This window comes from Heloderma suspectum, chromosome 3, assembly GCF_057233095.1.
Source record: "Heloderma suspectum isolate Gila_16-S chromosome 3, 16-S_ref, whole genome shotgun sequence".
Taxonomy (NCBI): Eukaryota; Metazoa; Chordata; class Lepidosauria; order Squamata; family Helodermatidae; genus Heloderma; species Heloderma suspectum.
The window spans coordinates 158,821,819-158,846,219 of record NC_139460.1 but is presented as its reverse complement, the minus strand read 5'-3'; the positions used below and the strand labels follow the sequence as shown (position 1 = coordinate 158,846,219).

Here is a 24,401-nt window from a genome sequence, read left to right as displayed (position 1 = left end):
GTACAAAATCAAATATTTAGGGTCTAATGTAACTATAGGTATCAGAAGATTGGCATCTATACATGAGGCATACATATACTGATACACGGTTTAAATTAATTATCATCATGCACTGATAACAACAAGCTGTAGTTGGATGGCTTTAAAAGGAGATTAGACAAATGTATGGAGAGTAAGGTTATCAATATTTACTAGTATGATGTCTGTATATTACCTCCAATATCAGAGGCAGGATGCCTCTCAATACCAGTTGCTGGGGAACACAAGAGGGAGAACAGTATTGTGCACATGTCCTGCCTATAGGCTTCCCATAGGCTTCTTGGTGGCCACTGTGGGCACAGAATGCTGGACTAGATAGACCGTTGTGATCCAGCAAGGCTTTTACACTCTTACTAGATGCTTATTAATATAATTAAGATCCAAGCCTATTTCTGGAGCCAACCTGCTATTAGTATCTTTTTTTACTCACTGAGTAAAATTATTTGCATAGCAGAAGCTTGTCCATGTACATTTACTGAACTGGGTTGGAGATATTATAGTAGCAAAATACTGTGTTGTTATTCTTAACAGGGGATGGAAGAATGGGAAGATGATACAAGTCACTGAACACACTGAAATTCCCCCATTCACCTCCACCTTTATGTATTCAGGATTACTTTTAGCTCTAGGACATATTCTGATTTAGCAATGTAGAATTTCATTATGCCTCACTAGACATACATAGGGTCTATTTGTGTAAACAAAGGGAATTTCCTTGAATTTTAAAATTGAGGTCTGTGATGAGGTGCATCTGAATCACTGGCATTGTTGACAAACCATAACAGCTTAGTACAGGCTGTCAGGAAAAACTCTCTTGAAAAAAATCCACTTATGCAAGACGGTTTAAAAAAAAAAAAGGTTTTAAACATCCATCGTTATGAAGTTTGTGAATATATTTTTTGCTTGGAACTGAAATCATCATACAGATTTCAACCTAAGAGCGTCCTTCTGATTAGATTTCAAATAACATATTCAGTCAAAAACGAAGAATGACATTCAGGGTTCATTTACCATTGGTATCAATCTTGAAAATATAAATAGATGCAGATAGAAGATTTTTTTTATCTGATGCCCTATTAAGCACAATATGATCTGGCACTCTTGCTAGATGTGCAGGTGGCATCAGTTACAAGGAGCAACTTTTTCCAGCTTTGGATGGCTAGCAAACTATGGCCATCCCTAGTTACCTGCAGATTAGACTAATGCAATCCACTCTATGTGGGGCTATCCTTGAAAAGTTTCTAGAAACTGCAAGAGGTGCAAAACGTGGCAGCCAGGTTGCTGATGGGAGCGATGCATTTTGACCATATTACACCAATTTTAGTTGAGCTGCACTGGCTGCTAGTTTGCTTCCGGCTTCAATTCAAGGTGCTGGTGTTAACTTTTAAAGCCCTAAACGGCTTGAGACCTGGGCAGCTTCGGCTATTGGGCAGTACAGAAATAAATAAATAAATAAATAGATGGATGGATGGATGGATAAGATAGATAGATAGATAGCTTAAGGACCAGCTTTTTCCCTATGTTCCTCCACACATGCTCTGGTTGTCATCTGGGGCATTACTTCAGATCCCCCAAACTCATGACGCTAGTCAGGCAGCCACAAGATCAGGAGCCTTTCTGGCAGCTGAACCCACCGCTGATAAGAGAGGTCTGCTGGGCCCTGACACTGTGCTGGTTTAGGCAGTGTGTAAAAACTTGGCCCTTCAAGAATTAGTTTGATTAAAAGTTTTAATCGCCCTTGAGTGTTTGTTAAGCCCATATGGTTAATCTGCTTTTTAAAATGCATGTGTTGTTTATTTTTTGGGTTTTAAAAACTTTTAAATATTGTTGACTTTATTTGTTTGTTGCCTTGAGTTTCCATTCATGGAAATAGGTGGGACATAAGCTTTTTAAATAAATAAATACCTCTATGAAAATATGAAGGTGGGGGAAGTACATCTAGTTAGGAATTATTTCAATATTTGAAAGAGAGAATGTTACCATCCTGACACTGCACAATTTCTATCCTGCAGTTTTTTTAATGCTGTCTAAATGCTTTGTTATCATAACTGGTACCTGATATCTGCAAATTATCTCCACTGACAATGTTATACTCCAGTTTTAATTTTAAAAATTAAAATGGCTTTCCCTTTTAAACTTGATTTTGGAGATACTGAAAATGTAGAATAGTTTGACTATGAAAAGTGAATGGAAGCAGGGTATACATGATCAAAATCATTTGAGAAAATGCATAGGTTTCCATAATTTCCATTTGCCTTTGGATCAGGTTTATGGAACCCCCATTTGTAATTAAATATTGCAGCATATACACAAAGAGAATATTCACAAGGAAACTCAGCACCCTCATGTGCAGCACAATCCACACCAAAGAATTAGGGAGGCCTAATGCCAAGACTCCAGGATTAGAGGAAGAAATGTGTGGCGGTTTGTCTATTTCTGTTGCAAAAACCACTGACAGACACATAAAACTAATGAATTTGCCTTCCCCCCAAGCATCTGCAGTTGATTATATGGAGAAGTCAGCTGGAGATGGACACAAAGCAACACATCCCTTGTGGTATCTCTAAAACTCCTCCTGAGTTGGCTGCTTCACCCTTTCTAACCGAAAGGAGATGTGGCACAATGTCTTCCAACAGGTCTTCTAAGTATGAGCCACAGCCTAGGATTTGGCTACAGATCGAGCAGAATGTATTTCAGATTTAATCGAAGTAGAATCAACTAACTAAAAATCTGCCAAAGCAAATGAATTTCTGCAAACCTATTTAATAGTTACTTATCTACAGGTATTTCTAATTCAATGTGGGTAGATAAAATATTTTTTTTTTTAAAAAATGGTAAAATCATCAGCAAATGCCTTACCACCTCAACCATTATGCAGGTGACTATAGAAAGCCTTTCTCCTCATATCCCAACCCTTGAATCATTATTATATTGCCTTAACATTCTTTTATTTTTTTTAAAATATACTACAGATTGTAAATTAACACTCTTCTGCACATTAGAGCATTTGAATTAAAAAGGGGAGGAGGAGCAATAATGAGAGAGAGGCTATTTCAAGAAAAGGAGCTTTTCTAACACCTCACAGTTATAGTTATTAAAAGTCATTTTAGCTACAATTGATGGATTAACACAAATGTGTCTTGGAAGAAAACAGAGTTATGCACAAATGTTTAATGACTAATGCGCAAAGATTCTGTGTGTTTTTTAATAGACAAGTTATGCAGACAAGGCATTTTCCATCCTAAGAATATAAATGCCTGAATCTATTTGGTTTGCATTCATTTCTCCACCTGTAATAATGATTAACGATTTTGAATTATTAAAGGTGGTCAGAAACAAAATTGAACAACTGAACTGCAGATCCATAATGATGCAAACAGATAATTACTATCTGTGCAAATATCTGTAAGTGAAATCACTTGTTTTAATACAGGTAAGCTTGGCCTAAAAGTTACAGGGCTGGCTAAGGAGATATGATAAATGCAGTCATGACAGAAAACAATTTTTAATTTAGTATACCCTATAAATCTAGATAACCCATGAATATTTACAACCAATTCAATAGCCAGGGAAGGGGGGTGGGGAAGAAGAGGGACAAAAGAAGACTGTGACCTAAACAATGACTGTTTAAGAAAAAGAACTCTCAGCAGTTTCAATAAGAACAGAGCTCACGCAACTCGCTACATTCATTACTGCAAAGCAATATATATTTGGGACACTTTTAAGAACCATCAAGTTCCATTCTTTATTGACGTCATGTAAAATTTGTAACTATTTCACTGGGAGTCTATGAGATTTTAACAGGATGATGTGCACTTTTATATTATAAATTTGAATGGGCTGCAACACAAACATTTCCTGAAAATTAAAAGCAAGTCTGTTCATATCACACGCTCAGCATGGATAACATTTGCAGGGTCTAAGTAGGGGGCACGCAAGGAGCCATAACAGGTTGTGTGTGCAATGAACCAAAATTAATGATTTGTATAAAAGAAATGTTGTTCCCATTAATTTTTAGTGTAATCTTATTAAAGATGCCACCTGTCCAGAATGTAAGTGTCCAGATTTTAATTCACTTTCCACATCTCACAGTAGCTGAACAGAACAGAACTGGGAACCTTTTGTATCTATTAAACTATGCCACAAAATATGTCCTCTGTTTAAATCTTTACTACTGCAGCAATTCCATACAGATGTACTACAGCACTTGCTATTATGGCTTTGTCCTGCATTGCCACCAAGCTGTTGCCTTTGAGTTGAACCTCTATAATCTCATTTTCTCTCAGTTCCAAGGAGGTTACTAAAAGTCTATATATCATGTACACAAAATTATACTCTCCCTGAAATGTATTTCTGTAATGTTGAAAATAAGGATATTGCTTAATGTTTCCTATACAGAAGTAAGGCACCTAACAAGTCTGTATAAACCAAATAAGAAGATGACATAATAATCGATAGAAATACTAATAGACATTAATCTACCTCATACATTTTCAGTCAGATGGCTGATTAAATTTAAAATAAATTACATGATATCCGCCAGTCTCATTTTACACTATTAACAGTTGCAGGAGCTAAGTAATTTAGCCTCTCTTCCTTCCCTAAACATGGCCATCAACAGTTATCTCATAGTGGTTGACTTTAAGTGACTGTTCCTTGGATCAACTACAGACACACACCAATTACATAAAATAATTTCTCAATAAAATATTACTAAAGCAAAGGCATCTAAGAAGTAGAACAGGTAAGGGCTACATTTTCGTATTTGCATTTCATTGTGAGATTCTAATCTTTTTCTTCCTCTTTCTAGTGCCATTATTAAATAATTTCTACAATTTAATTTTTCCCACTATTACAATAATTAATGTACTACACAAGCATGTACACACAGACACAAAATAAATTATGCTATCTTGTAGAAGAGACAGGAAGCTAGTTGTCTCTCCTCCCCCTCCACACACATTAATGCTTTCACTTGTGCACCACCAATAGTAGAAGTAGCACAAAAAGCAGCATCACTTGATGCCTAGTCTATAACATTTTTCTTGTAAGCAATAAAACAATAAATTGTCTACCTTTCTCCATGTGCATCCTTTTTGAATCATGTCCACTATCATGGCCAGCCAAGTCACCTTCTTTTGGACCAGGTAGGACATTTGGCGATAAACCCATCAACATCTGGTTCATGGACAGACCATTCTGATGGACCGCTGCTAGCACCATACAGACAAGAAACCAAAACCAACATATTATTGTTAATTAATTTCACAATGGTTATGACAAACAAAATAGATTCTGCCCATTTATGGGGAAGCATCATCTTTCTTGCCCATCCTACCCAAAGGGCATGCATGTCCCACTGCCACTGCTGGGGTCTCCTGATATTCACATGTTGGTTACAATGTTAGACTAGGGCCTGCACACATTTGAACTATGGAAGTATTTCATTAGGATTAATTGACAGGAAGTGGGTCATAAGGACATCCATTATTTTTCTGCAAAGGCAGGTGTCTTTTTTTACCATAAGTAAAACACTCCCCATCTAGGGATGCCAGAGAAATCCATTTTGGGGGGTGGAGTTCAATGGCTTTTCCTAGGCTCAGCCCCGCAGACTTCGTTTCAGTTCCTGCTGTGGCGCCTGACTCAATCTGCATTGAGTTGGGACAGTTTGCACATTTTCCAGGAATTTTGCATGTTTGGGGGGACGTTTCTGAAATTTGTGCATATTGCTGAGCAATTTGCACAAATTACAGCCAAATTTACTCAAATTGCTCAGAATTTTATGCAAATTACAGGACCTTCAAAAGAAGTGAAAAAAAGTTCCCAGAGTTCGGGAAAAAGCCCACAGCTTGGCTCACAAATGCAAAGCAAGTACATGACATGGAACTCCGTCAAGCCAAAAAAGAACTAGAGTTCCCTGCGACAAACATCCCAACTGCCATCCCCATTAGACAACGTGGTCATCCACATGTGTTATTTTAATAGTTCAGGAATGTTAAAGAGCACCAAAGACACACTTGCATTGGATAATAATCTATAACTATGAGAGAAAGAGCCTTGCATGATTCATGGAGTAACAGTTAAAAGGAAAAGGGGTAGCTATTTTCTAGATGTAAGAACTTGAAAAGATTCCCATTTCTTATTGAAACAAAATGTGAAATAAATTAATCCATAATAAATGAAGATAGGCAAACACCCCAAGAAAGACATTTTGACTTCAAAATGGCTTCCGTATTTACATAAGTATCACCTTCACTTTACAACTATAACATAGTTGTTAGAGTGTGGAACTGAAACTGGGGAGATCCAGATTCAAGTCCATACCCAGCCATGAAGCTCAATGGGGGACTTTGGGTCAGTCACTGACTCTCAGCCTAACCTACAGGGTTGCTTTGAGGATAAAATGGAGAGGAGGAGGATCATGTAAGGAGACAATTAAATGTATATCCCAGAATCGTCAATTTCATACAGATTCTTATTTAGATATATGGACTGCTTATATTATTATTATTATTATTATTATTATTTCTATACTGCCCAATAGACGGAGCTCTCTGGGTGGTTTACAAAGATTAAAAACATTAAAAATACAATATACAGAGATCAAAAACCATTTATATAAAAAACACATGAACAGACAATATACACAAAAGAAACATATCTAAAACAATTTCAAACAGACAATCCCCAAAACAAACAACCATAACCATAAGACATTCCGGAATCGATTAAACACTTATCATATCCCGCTGAATGTCTGGGAGAAGAGAAAGGTCTTAACCTGGCGCTGAAAAGATAACAATGTTGGCACCAGGTGGGCCTCATCAGGGAGATCATTCCATAATTTGGGGGCCACCACCGAAAAGGCCCTTTCCCTTGTTGCCGTCTTCCGAGCTTTCCTTGATGTGGGCAGCTGGAGAAGGGCCTTAGATGTTGAGCATAGTATATGGGTAGGTTCGTCTCAGGAGAGGTGCTCCATCAGGTATTGTGGTCCCAAGCTGTGTAAGGCTTTATAGGTTAAAACCAGCACCTTGAATTGGGCTTGGAAATATACAGGCAGCCAGCGCAAGTGGGCCAGAGTAGGTCTTATATGTTCAGACCTTCTAGTCTCCGTTATCAATCTGGCTGCTGCATTTTGCACGAGCTAAAGTTTCTGAACCGTCTTCAAGGGCAGCCCCATGTAGACTGCATTGCAGTAATCTAACTTGGAGATTACCAGCGCATATACAACTGAAGCCAGGTTATCCAGATAGGGGTGTAGCTGGGCCACCAACCAAAGTTGGTAGAAGGGACTCCGTGCCACTGAGGACAGCTGAGGCTCAAGTGACAATGATGGCTCCAGAAGAACCCCCAAGCTACTGCTCCATCAGAGGGAGTGCAACCCCATCCAGAACAGGTTGAGCACCCTTCATCCTGTAAGAAGAACCACCCACCAACAGCATCTCAGTCTTGTCTGGACTGAGTTTCACTTTATTAGCCCTCATCCAGTCCGTTGTTGCAGCCAGGCACTGATTTAGCACATCCACAGCCTCACCTGATAGGGATGGGGAGAATTTCTCCCCGAAACTTCGGGGGGCCAAGTGCCAATGCATTCGGCCCCCCAAAATCGGCGGTGAAATTCTCTGCCCCCCCGCCCCCCCCCGGGACGGGACTTACCTTTCACGAATGTCCCTCCCGGCGGTGGGTCCCGGCAGAGGTTCGTCCGGTCTTCGTCAGGGGCGGGGGCGGCAGCCGGTCTTTCGACTGGCTGCCGCAGCCGCCATTACAAGGAAAGTAAAAAAAAACACAAAACCCCATGATAGGCTACGTAACGATTAACGTAGCCTATCACGGGGGTGGGGTTTTTTTGTTTCGTTTTTTCGCGGCCGGGTAGACAGGGCGCTTCTACCTGGCCTGAATTTCGCCGGCGAGGGATGGGGCGCCTCCCGCCCGGCCTGAATTTCAGCCGGGTGAGGTGCCTCCCCTCCCTCGCATGAACTTCGGGAGGAGAAGCGATGTGCCTCCCCCCCACCGCGAAGCAAGCTTCGAGGACAGGTAAGGGACTTTCGTCCATCCCTATCACCTGATGAATATGAATAGGAGAAGTAGAGCTCCATGTCATCAGCACAATGACAACGCACTTCAAAACTCCAGATGTCTGCACTCAACCGTTTCACATAGATGTTAAATAGCATGGGGGACAAAACTGACCCCTGTGGAACACCATACTGGAGAATCCATGCGGCCAAGCAATATTCCCCAAGCACCACCTTCTGGAGTCGACCATACAAGTAGGAGTGAAACCTACTTGGATGCAGTGTCTCCCACCCCCAGCTCAGACAGTCATCTCAGAAGGATACTACTGTTGATGGTATGGAGCGCCATCAAGAGATCAAGGAGAATTGACAAGGTCACACTCCCCGTCTCTCTCCCGACATAGGACATCATTAGGGATGTACGAACGTCACTTACCTTTTCGCGGATGTGATTCGCAGGGGGGGGAGGCGCTCCGTCCCGCCCACTGGAATCCTCAATGAGGGGGGAGGCTATCTGGTCCTCCCCCCCCGGAATCCTGCCCAGCCGGCTCCACGGAGCAGCCAGCCAGGGCCATCTGCAGCTGGAGTTCTGGCCGCAGACTGGCTGCTGCGGACGCAAATGGAGTCCAGCCAGGCTGCCATGATAGGCTACGTAAGTATTTACGTAGCCTACCATGGCAGGAACAAGAAAAAAACAGCGTACGCAAATGGCGGTGGCTACGGCGGCCGCCATTTGCGTTCCCTATTTTTCGCCATTTTAGCCTACGTAAATATTTATGTAGGCTATTACAGCAAAAAAAAAAGGGGAACGCAAATAGCGTAGTGAGTGCTATCTGCGTTCCTTTTTTCCCCGCTGTTTTAGCCTACGTAAATATTTACGTAAGCTATTACGGCAAAAAAAAAAAGGAACGCAAATAGCGCCCATTACGCTATTTGTGTTCCCCTTTTTTCCGCTGTAATAGCCTACGTAAATATTTACGTAAGCTAAAACGGCGAAAAATAGGGAAAGCAAATGGCGGCCGCCGTAGCCGCCACCATTTGTGTAAGCTGGGTTTTTTGTTTTTTTGCCTGCCGTGATAGGCTACGTAAATACTTACGTAGCCTATCACGGCAAACAGCCGATGCAAATAGTGGCCGCGGCAGCCGGTCGAAAGACCAGCTGTCGCCGGAGCCACCGCCAGCAGCCAGAGCTGCCACTGGAGCTGTCGGAACATCTGCCCCAGGTAAGCTTTGTCTTGGGGGGGGGGAATCCACAGGGGGCGGGGGGTAGGAGGCCGTTCCGCCATGGATTTCAGGGGAACAAATGCCAGTGCATTCGGCCTCACTGAAATCCGTGGCAGAATTCTCCGCCATCCCTAGTCATCATACAGGGCGACCAAGGCTGTTTCCGTGCCAAAACCTGGCCTGAACCCTGACTGAAATAGATCTAGATAATTGGTCTCATCCAAGAGCATCTGGAGCTGGTCGGCAACCACCCACTCAAGAATCTTGCCCAGGGAAGGAACATTTGCCACTGGCCTAAAAATGCTAAGATTTTCTGGGTCCAGGGAGGATTTCTTTAGGAGTAGCCTCACTACTGCCTCTTTGAGGCGGCCCATGACCACCCCCTCTCACAATGAGGCATTAATCACCTCCCTGGCCCAGACAGCTGTTCCTTCCCTGACAGTGTTTATCAGCCAAGAGGGGCAAGGTTCCAGTACAGGAGTGGTTGCACGAACCTGTCCAAGCACCTTATCAATGTCCTCAAGCTGTACCTAGGGATGTACGAAACACCTACCTGGCTCCGCGCCGGGCAATCCACGGTGGGGGGGAGGTGCTCCGTCCCTCCCCCCAGAATCCTCGATGGGGGGGAGGTGCTCCGTCCCTCCCCCCGGAATCCTGCCTGGCCGGCTCCGCTCCGCGGCCAAGCTGCGGAGCCGCCACCTGGCTCCGGCCGCCCGCAACTGGACATCCGGCCGCTGGGCAGCCCTGCAGGGACACAAATGGCGGCTGTCGTAGCCGCCGCCGTTTGTGTCCCTGTACTGAGCCGTGATAGGCTACGTAAATATTTACGTAGCCTATCACGGCAGGGGGGGAAATCCCAGCATATGGAAATGGCGGTAGCCGCCGCCATTTGTGTACGCTGGGTTTTCCCCCCCCCTGCTGTGATAGGCTACGTAAATACTTACGTAGCCTATCACGGCCTCTGCAGGGACGCAAATGGTGTCCCTGCGTTAGCCGTGCTAGGCTACATAAGTAGTCACGTAGCCTATCACGGCTATGAAGAGGAGGAAGCGAATGGCGGCCACAGGACGGCCACCATTCGCAAAGCAGCGCGAACGGGAGCAGGTAAGTGCTCCGTTTCGCGCGCCTTTCGTGGGGTGGGGGCGGCGGGGACTTCGTCCCATGCGCCTTTCGTGGGTGGGAGGGGCGGGGGCTTCATTCCGTGATGGATTTCAGGGGGCCGAATGCACTGGCATTCAGCCACACTAAGATCCGTTGCGGAATTCTCTGACATCCCTAGCTGTACCAATTGAAGCTCATCCAGGAGACCAGGACAAGGCTGTGCTCTGGATATGTCACCAGACTGACCTGCTGTAACACTGGAGTCTAAGTCCCGGCAGATGCAAGATATCTTATCCTGGAAGTGCCTAGCAAATGCATTAAAGCAGGCCTCAGAGGGACCTACAGTGTCCTTAGGGCCAGCATGTAATAGCCCCTGGATGATGCTGAAAAGCTCCATTGGGCGGCAGACAGAAGATTCAATAGAGGCAGCAAGATGATGTTTTTTTGCCGCCCTTGCTGCCCCTGAATATATGTTACCATAGGCACATACCAGCATTCAACTGCATCCACTAGGAGTTCTTCTCTATCTGAATTCAAGCCATCTCCTATTTTGTTTCATCGCTCTCAGCTCTGGGGTATACCACAGAGCAGTTCAAGCTCTACCCAGGAGAGTAGGGTACTCTCCTCTACTCAGGAGCAATCATGTCAACTACCCGGGTCATTTCTGCATTCCACAGATCAACCAGGGTTTCAACAGGAGAGCCCACCATATCAGCCAGAAACCTCCCATAGTCCTCTGGAAACCATCCGGATCCATTAACCTTGAAGGGCGGACCATCTTAATAGGTCCCCCATCATTGCAGAGGGGAAAAGCTGCTGTAACTCTAAACCTCAGCAGATAATGATCTGACCATGGCAAGGAGACTGATGCAAAGTCTTCCACTTTCAGACTACCATCTCCATGTCCAGTTGTGAAAACCAAGTCTAGAGTATGCCCCGCTACATGCGTCAGGCCGATGACATATTGGGACAGTCCCATGGTTGTCATGGAGGCCATGAAATCCTGAGCCACAAAACAAAAAACAACAACCAACACCCACACATAGAAGCCACAAGAACCAGTCAACCCAGTGTTTGGGGAGTGGCCCTTGCCCTTGCGTCTCCCCCGAAGCATCTCCCCCCAAAGGGGCAACCCCACGTCAGAGCTGGGCAGATAAGAGTCTTCCCAGGGAGTTCAGGCCCAGCTGGCTCGAATCAGCCGTAATTAGCCCGAGGGAGTTTTTTCTTTCCCTCTTCAGCTCCAGCCAGGGGGGTGGGGGCTTCTCACTGGCAGCTACACAGTCCCAGGCAGGGCCAATAAGGTGGTAAGTTGGCCCACCTGCCTCTGTTGGATGTCCTGGCTGCCTGTCCTGGTCCAGGCTTCGACTTAATGTATATTTTTGAAATATAGGCATCAAATCCTTTCCCCCCTCTTTTTCTTCTACAGTTTATTAATGGGGTTGTAAACAGTGTGAATGTATATATTTTTATGTCATGTTCTTCATTTTTTTCTTTTTTTCTCTTTCTTTGCTCCCCTCCCCTCCCCTCCCCTTTCTTTTTTCTTTTTTGTTTCTATTATATTTGCAAATAAAAAAGGAGGAGGATCACGGGCTTCTTGGAGAAAAGGGTGGGATATTAGTGTAACAAATAAATAAATACCAAATCATACTATTTATGATTCACGATAGACTACACAATTCCATTTTATGATACTGTAACATATAATCAAAGAACTTTTCTCCAGATTTTAGAACCAATAAGATAACTAATTGAGATACTGTTTAATTTCATATTGAGAGATATTATATATTAAATGAATCACATTCTCACAAATACTGCAAACTAAGGATTATAGGGTGTTCATCTTCATTTTTGGCAAAACCTTATGGGAAATAGATGAATGAAAATAATGATATTGCTATTCTTTTTAAGAGAGTAGAAACTAGCAGATGATCATTATTTCAAACAGAGCACTTCTGAACTCAAGTTGAATTTAGATGGTCAAGTGGGCATAACACAATCTGGTAAAACTAGATTTCCTTCAAGTAAAGTCAATATTTTATCAAGTACAATTTTATTTGTACTAGCTAAAAGGCACAACAAAATACAATAGCATCAAAATATAAATTTGTGCTACAGTTTGGGTTTCTTTAAAAATATTCTAATCCAGGCTTGTACTACTTGTAACTCACTGAACATATATGGAAGCCCAACAAGCACTTAAAAGCATGCCCTGGTGTTTTGTTTTACTTTGTTTTGCCTGCCTGGGACTACAACCATAAGAACATAAGAGCCATGCTGGATCAGACCAAGGGTCCATCTAGTCCAACATTCTATTCACACAGTGGCCAGCCAGCTGCCCACAGGAAACCCACAAGCAGGACATGAGTGCAACAGCACCCTGCCGCCCATATTCCCCAGCAACTGGTGTACATAGGCATACTGTGTCTGATACTGGAGGTAGCATATAGCCATCAGGACTAATAGGCATTGATAGCTATTGACAATGAGGAAGGTGCTTTCAAACATTTGGCAGCCCACACTATATATGGGCTAGTGGGTCGTGTCTGGCTTAGAGCGACATAAGCTGGGCAGTCTTGGCCTGTGAATATTATTTCTGAAGCAATTCTTATAATTTGCTTTCTGATTATATATGCTTCTATGTTCGGCAGTTTACATATCTATATTTAAGGCATCATGCCACCAGTTTACGTTAGTTCTGTAGATGGCAGAATGATGCAATTTGATTCTACGAACGGGGAAATATAGTGTTAAGAAATAATTTTTAGTAAGATTGGTGTGAGGACACATTGCGTTCTCCAGATAACAAAAGTGAAGTGCTGGAAGAAAAAACACGGTGACGTACGGATTCTATCTGAAGAACTTTCAGTTCGGGCAGGGGAGCTGGATACACTGCTGCTACGATGAGATGATGGATGACTACCAGGCCGTCGGCCCTCTTCAAGGGATGGAGCAGGGGAAGGACTGTCTGGAACTCGTTCCTGCACATCACCAAAACAAAACAAATGAATGACCAAAAAACAAAAACAAAAAACTGCAATGTAAAACGATGTGACTTTTCAGAACCTTCTTGTTTATACACATTACAACTACAACGGCTGAGCCAAAGTTTTTTTCCACATAATTTCACATCCATATACTGGAATTCAGAAGTAATTTGAATAATGGGTCTTTTGATCCTCAATCTTCAAACAGCTGGACAAATGCTAGAGATGTAACGTACTCATGGCTGGACAATTCTAGACTAGCTGGTTTTAGGGTTGCAACGAAAGATCAAATCTAAGGTTATTCAGGTACACGGCATCACAAAATTAACTGGCCAAGCTTCTCTAGAGAATGATAAAATGCACTCAGTATTGCTTGATAGATCTCAATTTTAATTTTAAACTAATGGTGCTATAGTGGCATGGAAGCACATGAAGTGATCCTATGCATGATGTGCATGAATACTAGAGCAGGGTAAGTGGGTCTAGTTCTGTGGGATCTTTACTACTTGACACCCAACTAGAAGGGAGATTTGTGTGAATAGGGCTAGTGAGAGAAAGTATTTATGTGGATTTCACCTTGACTTCATGTCATTTAAAGTTTAAAAATGTGTAAGGGAATTGGCAAAGTTAGCATAGATTTGGAGTTTTTACATGTTTCACAGTGTGTCTATATATCCAGAATCTCAATTGCGAAGTATAGGATTCTAATGCAGATGACTGCAAAACCCAGGCAATTTATTTCTATAGATTTAAGTAAACCCACCCACAGTTTCCATATCAATTCACACAAAATGTAAGCAGGCTTTCACTTAATACATAATTTTACTGTTTGGCCTGACATCTTCTGAAGGGCTTCATTAAAATGAAATCCAGTGAGCATATAAGATTTGAACAGAGTTGCATAGTAAATTAATTTATTTTAAGAGTTTAATTTGTTTATCATATTTATGTATGCTTTCACAGAACAAATTATAATATGGAGACAGCAGAAGAAATGCATAAGGCAACACAACACAATTATGACTCAAACAAAGGAGATAATGAGTTTTATTATTGTCATATAACAAGATGAACCAGGAGGAAGCCTATGAGAGCATGCTTTGTAAACTCAGTTTATCAGTTCATTTGTGAAATACCCTTTAACCTTAATAGAAATGCGATTGAACTAGGCAGAGGTAAGAGTGTAATTAATTTAATTTCTCATGTCTCTGCTTCATCGTCTTGCTTCATAATTCCTCTAATCAATAATATACAATCTCTTGCAAATTTCTGTCTTTATCAAAACTAGCTGCAATAATAAATGGAAATGCTAGTAATAATAAATTGAAATATTCTCTTCCTCTAAAAAGGGCATATCAATAAACCCTTGGTGGTGGAATATCAATATGAGAAATTCATTCTTTTCTCCTTGCCTTTGTGGGGAAAAGGGTGGAATTAGTAACATTTTCTCTTTTACTTTAAAAGGGCTTGATTGAAAAATATTAAAAAGTGAAATAAAATGTATTCAGTTAGTTATTCACACATAACTTTGCAACAGCTATCATATAACAGACAGACAAAGATAGATGAATGACGGGACTCATTAAGCTCTATTTCTGGTGCTTTTGTTGATTTCTTCCACAGTCTTCTGCTACTTATATTTAAAAAACAACAATACAGAGACCAAACTCTATTGGTGGGGAAAGAGAAGCAGTCTGGCTGAAATCTGACCTCTACTAACCCCTCACTGCTAAGGAATCTTCCTGATATTCTGGCCCACAGAAGTACTCTCTGGATCCTTCTGGCAAATTTCAGCAGTCTTGCGGAATCTGCCTTGGGTAAAGATCTTGACTGAAGTTAGAGCCCAGAGAACTGTAGTTTCTCCCATCTATGTTTTCTGATCCTGTAACACACTCCACACATGCCACTGCTGTACCATATGGCTGAAATCCTGTTTGCTACTGTAGGTGTGGACAGATGTAAGACCAGGGAGAAATAGTGGGCAAAGCTACTGTAGCTTCATCTCTCACTGTAGCAGAGATCTTTAAGATAATTAGTTGAATCCAGACTTAGACATACTTAGTGTATGTCTATTGAAATAAAAAGGATTTAGGTTAGTCCTGACTAACTTCATCCCATTTCTTCCAATGGGACTACTCTAAGTATAACTAAATTAGGATCCAATCCATAGTATTAGTCTTGTGGTTGCAACCTGGAAAGTCCTAGTTTTGAGTTATATGGCCAGTGTAGTTTGTTGCATGAAAATAAATCAAACTAAATCGCAAGGAACTCCAGGGATGAAGCGTCTCAACCCAGTGACAAAGAATCGGCAAACAAGTGAGTTAAGCACCCGTGTGACTTTAGCAACAGGGCATGAAAGCCAAGGCAGTTGACTCTCCTCTTCCTATGCATAATAAGTGTAAATACGTAACTATAAATAATTTCCCCACATTCTCCTAGTAACAGCTTAGTTACTAGGTAAACAATCCTCCAAATAGTAACAACAACAACAACAACAACAGTTATGAAGATAGAAAGCCAGCAGAGGTGTGGGGGCTATCCAGTATATTGCACTGAGTGCCACATATACGACAATCTGCCTGCTGGACAGAAGTTGTGGGTGTGTGCTTGGTGTAACGAGCTCCTGGCTCTCAGGGAACAAGTACATTCCCTGAGTGCCAGGTTGCTGACCTGGAGAAGCTAAGAGAGGCAAAGAGGTTGGTGGATGAGACCTTCAGGAACCTATTAGCTGTGTCCCACTCCCAGGGTGAAAGCTTCTCTGCTGTCTCAAGGATGTAGGTCTCGGGGAAGGAGGGCGTCATTCTGAAGAAGAGGGAAATGATCCCTTAGAAGAGACCCATTCTTTGGAAGACAAGCAAATATCCTGTCATGCTGCAGACATGCCTCCAGGGGGAGGGGGGTTGTGGTAATCATTAGACTCATAGACAGCTGGTTTTATGACTGGTGTGTAGACCGCATGGTGAATTGCCTGCATGGTGTGAAGGTTGTGGATATCATGCACCATCTAGATAGCCTAGAAGATAGTGCTAGGGGAGAGTCAGTGGTTGTGGTCCATGTTGGTACCAACGATGCAGGGAAATGTCATATTGAGGTCCTGGAAGCCAAATTTAGGTTGCTAGGTAGGAGACTTTGAAATCCAGGACCACCAAGGTGGCTTTCTCTGAAATGTTACATGTTTCACGCACAGGGCCAGCCTGACAGGTGAAGCTGAGAAGTCTCAATGCGTGGATGAGCCTGTTGTATGGGGGGCGGGGGGGGTTGGTTCAGATTTGTTAGGCACTGGGGAACGTGATTTTGGAACAAGCCCAGCCTGTACAAAAGGGACAGACTCCATTTGAACCAAAATGGAACCAGACTGCTGGTGGTAAGCATAAAAAAGATGGCAGAGCAGCTTTTAAACTAGACCCTGGGGGAAAGCTGACAGGAGCTGGGAAGCATCAGTTTGGGTTAAATTATCCCAAAGGGATGAAGATGAGAATGTTTTCAATTGCCCAAATGTAGAAGGGGAGAAAATAGACCATGTGTACATGGTAGAACATGATAGCCATTCAAAAGGCCTAAGTGCCATAGCAAAAGATGCACACGCCAGTGACATCTGGAGAGGGACACCGTGTTTAGGTGTTTCTATGTAAATGCTTGAAGTCTCCAAGACAAAGAGTTGGAGGGCTTGGTTTTAAAAAAGAACCTATAGTGGACATTACAGAAACTTGGTGAAATGGAGAGAACCAGTGGGATACAGTCATCTCTGGATATAGACTCTACAGGAAGGACAGGAAGGGCATACTAGAGGAGGTGTTGCTCTGTACATCAAAGAGGGTATAGTGTCAAAGAGATTAGACCAACTAAAAGGGGCAGACTCTTCCACAGAAGCACTGGTGACAATACTGGGCTCCAAAACTAATTTAGTGCTAGGAATGTGCTATTGTCCCCCAGACCAGAATGCTCATGGTGACCTTGAGATGGAAAACGAAATCAGAGAGGCTTCTAAATGAAGAAGTGTTGTAATAATGGGTGACTTCAGTTACCCCCACCTTGACTGGATAAATGGATATTTCAGTCATGACAAAGAGGTTAAATTTCTCGATGCCCTAAATGACTGTGCCCTAGAACAGTTGACCATGGAACTGACCAGAGGCAAAAAGACCTTGGATTTAATCCTAAGTGGTATCTCCCAGGACCTAGTAGGAGATATAAATGTAGTTGAACCAATTGGAAACAGTGACCAGAGTGCTATCAGATGTATTATATAATTGAGTGGAAAATTAACCAGGAAGTGCAACACAGACACATTTGACTTCAAAAGAGAAAACTTTTCTAAAATGAAAGAACTAGTGAAAAAGGAAGTTGAAAGGGGGAGTCAAGAGGGTTGAATCCCTTCAAAATGCTTGGAAGTTACTCAAAACCACGATAATAGAAGCTCAGCTAAAATGTATACCACAGGTTAGGAAAGGTAGCACCAAATCCAAGAGGTCACCAGCATGGTTAATGAGCAGTGTCAAGGAAGCTATTAGAGAAAAGAGGGCTTCCTTCAGAGAATGGAAGTCTTGCCCAAGTGAGGAAAACAAAAGGCAGCACAAGCTTGCACAAAGGTGATGCAAGCAGACAATAAGAGATGCAAAAAAGGATTTTGAAGAGCATATCACTAACAATATCAAGGCCAACAATAAAGAATTATTTAAATATATCAGAAGCAGGAAACCAGCTAGAGAGGCAGTTGGACCATGGGATAACAATAGAGCTAAAGGAGTACTGAATGAGGACAAGGAGATTGCTGAGAAGCTGAATGAATTCTTTGCATTTGTCTTCACTGTAGAATATATAGGACAGATACCTGCGCCTGAACTGATGTTTACATGGAAAGGAGTCTGAGGAACTGAGGTAAACAATGGTGACAAAAGAAAGTTCTCAACCTTACTGATAAACTGAAAGCAAATCAATCACCCTTTTTTTAATAAGGAAAACATGGATCAGATCCTTCTGGACTGGACCCCAGGTCTTACTGTACACACTCCAGTGGTTTCACCACGAAATAAAATTCCACACACACAGAGCTCCTAAGTCAGGACCACATTAAATGTTATGAGGAAGATGAGAGATTAACCATATTAAGAGGCCTCACCTATTCTTTTAACAAGCATAAGCAAAGACACATGCACAGGTAGTCCACCCACCATACTGGATTACCATAGTTTAGAATGGTGAACTACCTCAGGCTGAGGAACTAATTATTTTAAGTATCTCCCCATCTGGAGAACCAGTTACCGCTCTTTTATCATATGATGGAAAGCAGTCAGCATGTCCTGAACTGTAGATAATTTTGAAAGTACCCAGTGCAGAGATAAAGATTTCCCATCTCAGTGAGAACTAAGCCACAGTAGGAGTATCTATTTTGCAGTGTTGAACTTCCTAACAGTGTCAAATGTCCTGTTTCTGAATAAATGCAAATTTTCCGGGTGACTTGGTAATTTCTCTGCAGTGAAGAGACAGAAGGAGCAGCAGGAAAAGAGGTGCAGGTGGGAGCACACAAGCCTGGATCATAGATAGTCTGGACCTGTGAGAATATGACGGATTGGTACTATTGTTTATATTGCTGTTGTTGCTTTAAATTCTGATATTTTATACAATTTTAATATTATTGATGATTTAATTATATTTTAACTTTCATATATTTGTATTTATATGATTTAACTGTACAAGTTTTTAATGTTGTAATGGCAGCTTGAGTCTCAATACTGGGGGAAAGGCAGGATATGAATATAATCATCTTCATCATCATCTTCCCAAATCCTCCAGCCCAGCCCAGACAGAAGTCTGAGGACATATACTGCCTGTACAGGCCCTTTATGAATTTTACTCCAGACCAACTCTTTTCCTGGGCCTGAACACATGGGAGAATTGTATGCAAGATTTCATTGAAATGAGTATCTAAATTCTTGTGTATATGGCATATGACAATAGGTATTCCTTCTAGTGTCCTCTATGCATGTAGATTACACTGTTATTATAGGATTTTAATAAGTTGTTCCTTATATTTGTATGATTTTATTTGTGTAGTTGGTATTATTGTGAGTGGTTCCAAACCTGGGAGGAAGGAAGATATAAATATACACAAAACAAACAAATATGGGCAGCAGAATGGGGGAACTGACAGTAGGTGATTTATATTAGCATCTTATCCTCGAGTAGGCACCTTAGTTTCATCAGTTCCAAGATTTACTTGTCATGTGACATCAACTCTGGATAGGATAGGAACTGGTAGGAAACAAATCAATATCCTGCTAATTTCCTCTGATCCAAAGCTCTGCTAGTCCTTTGAGTCCTCCAGTGCAATCCTATACATGGAGCACTATAGTATGTAATCCTTGTGCTTACAGCATAATCCTATGCATGGTTATTCTATTCTACTCTGTTCAGTGGGGCTTACTGTCATGTAACTATGCACAGTAAGATTGGAGCCTCAGAGAACTCTAATCTCATTTTTCATCATAAGAAGGTTGGTAATGCACAACTGGATTTCTTTATCTACCCATTCCTGAGATGCAGACATACCTCGGTATCAGTCTGAGGGAGTCACAGGCTTGATTGAACATTACACTCCCTAAGGATGAGTGTGCAGTAGTAGGATGTGGTCTCTCATAGCTGGGAACACATAGAAAAGTGAAGGAGAAGGCTCCTGTCACTAAATATCCTTAGCAGAAGCAGCTCTTTCTCAGAAGCCCTTCCTTCCTTGTTATCTCTGGCACTGCTTATCTTCCCAAACTAGGGAAAATAAGACACACAATAGTTAATGAGGATGTAGGGATGTACGAAACCCCCCTTACCTGGCTCCGCTGGATTCCGCTGGGGGTGGAGGCGCTCCATCCCTCCCCCCAGAATCCTCGCCGGGGGGGGGAGGTGCTCTGCGCCTCCCCCCGGAATCCTGGCCAGCCGGCTCCGCTCCGCAGGGATTCTGCAGACCTGCCAGCTGGCTCTGCCAGCAGCCGGACATCCAGCCGCTGGCTAGCAGGGATGCAAACGGCAGTGGCTGTAGCCGCCGCCGTTTGCGTCCCTGTATTCAGCCGTGATAGGCTACGTAAAGACTTACGTAGCCTATCATGTCTGGGTTAAAAAACAACAACACGCGTACGCAAATGGCGGCGGCTACGTATTTGCATTCCCCCTTAGTTTCGCTGTCTTAGTCTACGTAAATATTTACGTAGACTAAGACAACCAAAAATAGGGAACGCAAATGGCAGTGGCCGTAGCCGCCGCCATTTGCGTACGTGGTTTTTTTTTAACCCAGAGGTGATAGGCTACGTAAGTCTTTACGTAGCCTATCATGAATGGCGGGGGGGAAGACTGCAAATGGCAGTGGCGGCGGCGGCCGGTCAGAAGACCAGCCGCTGCCGCTGCCGAAGCCGCCACCGTCTGGAACATCTGCCCCAGGCAAGTCTCGTCCCGGGGGGGATCCGCGGGGAGGGCAGGGGGCAGGCCGTTCCGCCACAGAGTTCGGGGGGCCGAATGCACTGGCATTTGGCCTCACCGAGATCCGTGGCGGAATTCTCTGACATCCCTATGAGGATGGAAAGATCCTAACCAGCATTTTTTCTTCACTTCTGGAAGAAGTGGCTTTTGATGACTGTGAAACAACTCTTTGCTATCTGTAAAGGCAGCTGGTGGTGAAGTGTTTAAACCTTCCTTCAAGATTCCCCACCCCCAATTTGTCCACTCCACCCTGATCTGACGGGAGACATAATAGCACCCTTCAAGTACTTGAAAGGTTGTCAACAGAGAGGAAGGCCAGGATCTCTTCTTGATCATCCCAGAGTGCAGGACAAGGAATAATGGGCTGAAGTTACAGGAAGCCATATTCTGGCTGAACATCAGGAAAAACTTCCTGACTATTAGAGAAATATGGCAATGGAACCAATTACCTAGGGAGGTAGTGGGCTCTCCCACACTGGAGGCATTGAAGATGAAGCTGGACAGCCATCTGTCAGGGATGCTTTGACTTAGATTCCTGCACTGAGCAGGGGGTTGGACTCGACAGTCTTATAGGCCCCTTTCAACCCTACTATTCTATGATTCTATGACCTCACCATATTAAGCAGGAATGGCTAAAAAGGGATTCCTTGCACATTAACTTGAAAACGCTAAGAATCCTCCTGTGATCAGGAACCCCCTTCAGACCTTTACTTGTTGAGCAGGAAGATTGGGGTAGAAGGGCTAGGAACGCTGGGGGCAGGGCTGTCATGTGTGGCCCCACACCTCTTCCATACTTTATTTCCACATGCTTTCTTTGAAAGCTGAATATAGTTATAGGGAAGCTTATGTATTTTATTCATTTAAAATTATTTTATTGATGTAATTGTATATATTATTGCACCAATCTACTTTTTGTGTAGCATTTTACCAATTTGAATGTGTAGCTGTGCATATGTTAAACACTGAAAAAAGTGATCTTGATGTGATAGTATGATCAGTTGCATAAAGCTTCTTTTTGTGTGGTAATTTACCAATCCACAGTAGCACATGCACATTAGTAAAATACTACACAGACAGCATCTTGATATAGTCATACATATGATCACATCAAAAATACTTTTTTTGCAGTATTTTATCAATGTGCAGATGTGAACATGGAAGTTACATCTAATGAAGTGGATTCCGGTACACAAAAGCTTATACCATAATAAATTCATTAGTCTTTAAAGTACTACAAGACTCTTCCCCCCCCCTTTTTTTTTTTTTTTTTTGCTGCAACAGACTAACAAGGCCACCTCTGGAAGTCATGGGGAAAGAAAATGCAGTTGAGCTAAAACTGAAAGCTGCAGAAAATTGTGCATACTCAATGCAATTTTAGAATTTGGACAGGGAGAATATGCTAATCTTTTATGCCTGCCCAGACCTTAAGATCATCCTCAGCGGCCCTTTTCCATGAGCCCCTGCCAAAGGAAGTGAGGCAGGCGGCTACTAGGAGGAGGGCTTTTTCTGCTGTGGCACCCCGGCTGTAGAATGAGCTTCCTAGTGAGGTTCGCCTGGCACCTTCATTGTATTCCTTCCAGTGCCGGGTGAAGACCTTTTTATTTTCCCAGGCATTTTAGCTTTCTAGACTTTTAGCTTTGCTGTTTTAAATCTGAAATTGCTATTTTAAATTCCTGCACTGCTGCTAGGTTTTATTGTGGCTGTATTGTTTTACTTTTTTAATTGTTTTACAGGTATTAGACCTGATAGACAGAGTGCCTGAGGAACTATGGACGGAGGTCCGTAACATTGTTCAGGAGGCAGCAACAAAATCCATCCCAAAGAAAAAGAAATGCAAGAAAGCAAAGTGGCTGTCTGATGAGGCTTTACAAGTAGCTCACGAAAGAAGGGAAGCGAAAAGCAAGGGAGAAAGGGGAAGATATACCCAACTGAATGCAGAGTTCCAGAGAATAGCAAGGAGAGACAAGAAGGCCTTCTTAAATGAACAATACAAAGAAATCGAGGAAAACAACAGAATGGGAAAGACTAGAGATCTCTTCAAGAAAATCGGAGATCTCAAGGGAACGTTTTGTGCAAAGACGGGCATGATAAAGGACAAAGAAGGCAGGGACCTAACAGAAGCAGATGAGATTAAGAAGAGGTGGCAAGAATACACAGAAGAACTATACAGGAAAGATCTGAATGTCCCTGATAGCCATGATAGTGCGGTCACTGAACTTGAGCCGGACATCCTAGAGAGTGAAGTCAAGTGGGCCTTAGGAAGCATTACTAACAACAAAGCTAGCGGAGATGACAGTATTCCAGCCGAGCTATTTAAAATCCTAAAAGATGATGCTGTTAAAGTGCTGCATTCAATATGCCAACAAATCTGGAACACTCAACAGTGGCCACAAGACTGGAAAAGGTCAGTTTACATTCCAATTCCAAAGAAGGGCAACGCCAAAGAGTGTTCAAACTACTGCATAATTGCGCTCATTTCACATGCCAGCAAGGTGATGCTCAAAATCCTACAAGCTAGGCTTCAGCAGTATGTGAACCGAGAACTACCGGAAGTACAAGCTGGGTTTAGAAGAGGCAGAGGAACTAGAGATCAAATTGCCAACATTCGCTGCATCATGGAGAAAGCAAGAGAATTCCAGAAAAACATCTATTTCTGCTTCATTGACTACGCTAAAGCCTTTGATTGTGTGGATCACAACAAACTGTGGCAAATTCTTAAAGTGATGGGAGTACCAGACCACCTTACCTGTCTCCTGAGAAACCTGTATGAGGGTCAAGAAGCAACAGTCAGAACCAGACATGGAACAACCGATTGGTTCAAAATTGGGAAAGGAGTACGACAAGGCTGCATATTGTCACCCTGCTTATTTAACTTATATGCAGAGTACATCATGAGAAATGCTGGGTTGGATGAATCAGAGGTTGGAATTAAGATTGCTGGGAGAATTATCAACAACCTCCGATATGCAGACGATACCACCCTAATGGCAGAAAGCGAAGAGGATCTCAAGAGCCTCTTGTTGAGGGTGAAAGAGGAGAGTGCAAAAGCTGGTTTGAAACTCAACATTAAAAAAACTAAGATCATGGCATCTGGCCCCATCACTTCCTGGCATATAGAAGGGGAAGAAATGGAAGCAGTGACAGATTTTACTTTCTTGGGCTCCAGTCGCAGACGGTGACTGTAGCCATGAAATTAAAAGACGCTTGCTCCTTGGGAGGAAAGCTATGGCAAACCTAGACAGCATAGTAAGAAGCAGAGACATCACCTTGCCGACAAAGGTCCGTCTAATCAAAGCTATGGTTTTCCCAGTAGTAATGTATGGCTGTGAGAGCTGGACTATAAGGAAGGCTGAGCGCTGAAGAATTGATGCTTTCGAACTGTGGTGCTGGAGAAGACTCTTACGAGTCCCCTGGACTGCAAGGAGGTCAAATCAGTCCATCCTAAAGGAAATCAACCCTGAGTGCTCATTGGAAGGACAGATAATGAAGCTGAAGCTCCAATATTTTGGCCACCTAATGTGAAGAGAAAACTCCCTGGAAAAGACCCTGATGCTGGGAAAGACTGAAGGCA

General features: G+C 42.8%; 1 protein-coding gene across 3 annotated transcripts in view; it reads right to left on the bottom strand.

Moving 5' to 3' along the window:
• Positions 1-24,401, bottom strand: part of DACH1 (dachshund family transcription factor 1) — a 525,454-nt gene that overhangs the window by 167,456 nt on the left and 333,597 nt on the right. For 2 of the 3 annotated variants that reach the window (XM_084844859.1, XM_084844857.1), the window contains 2 exons: positions 13,225-13,360; positions 5,115-5,252 (listed from right to left, as the gene is read on the bottom strand). In XM_084844859.1, the coding sequence (XP_084700985.1) occupies positions 5,115-5,252; positions 13,225-13,360 (274 nt within the window). The remainder of the gene's footprint in view (positions 1-5,114; positions 5,253-13,224; positions 13,361-24,401) is intronic. The other variant, XM_084844858.1, reaches the window with a different exon arrangement.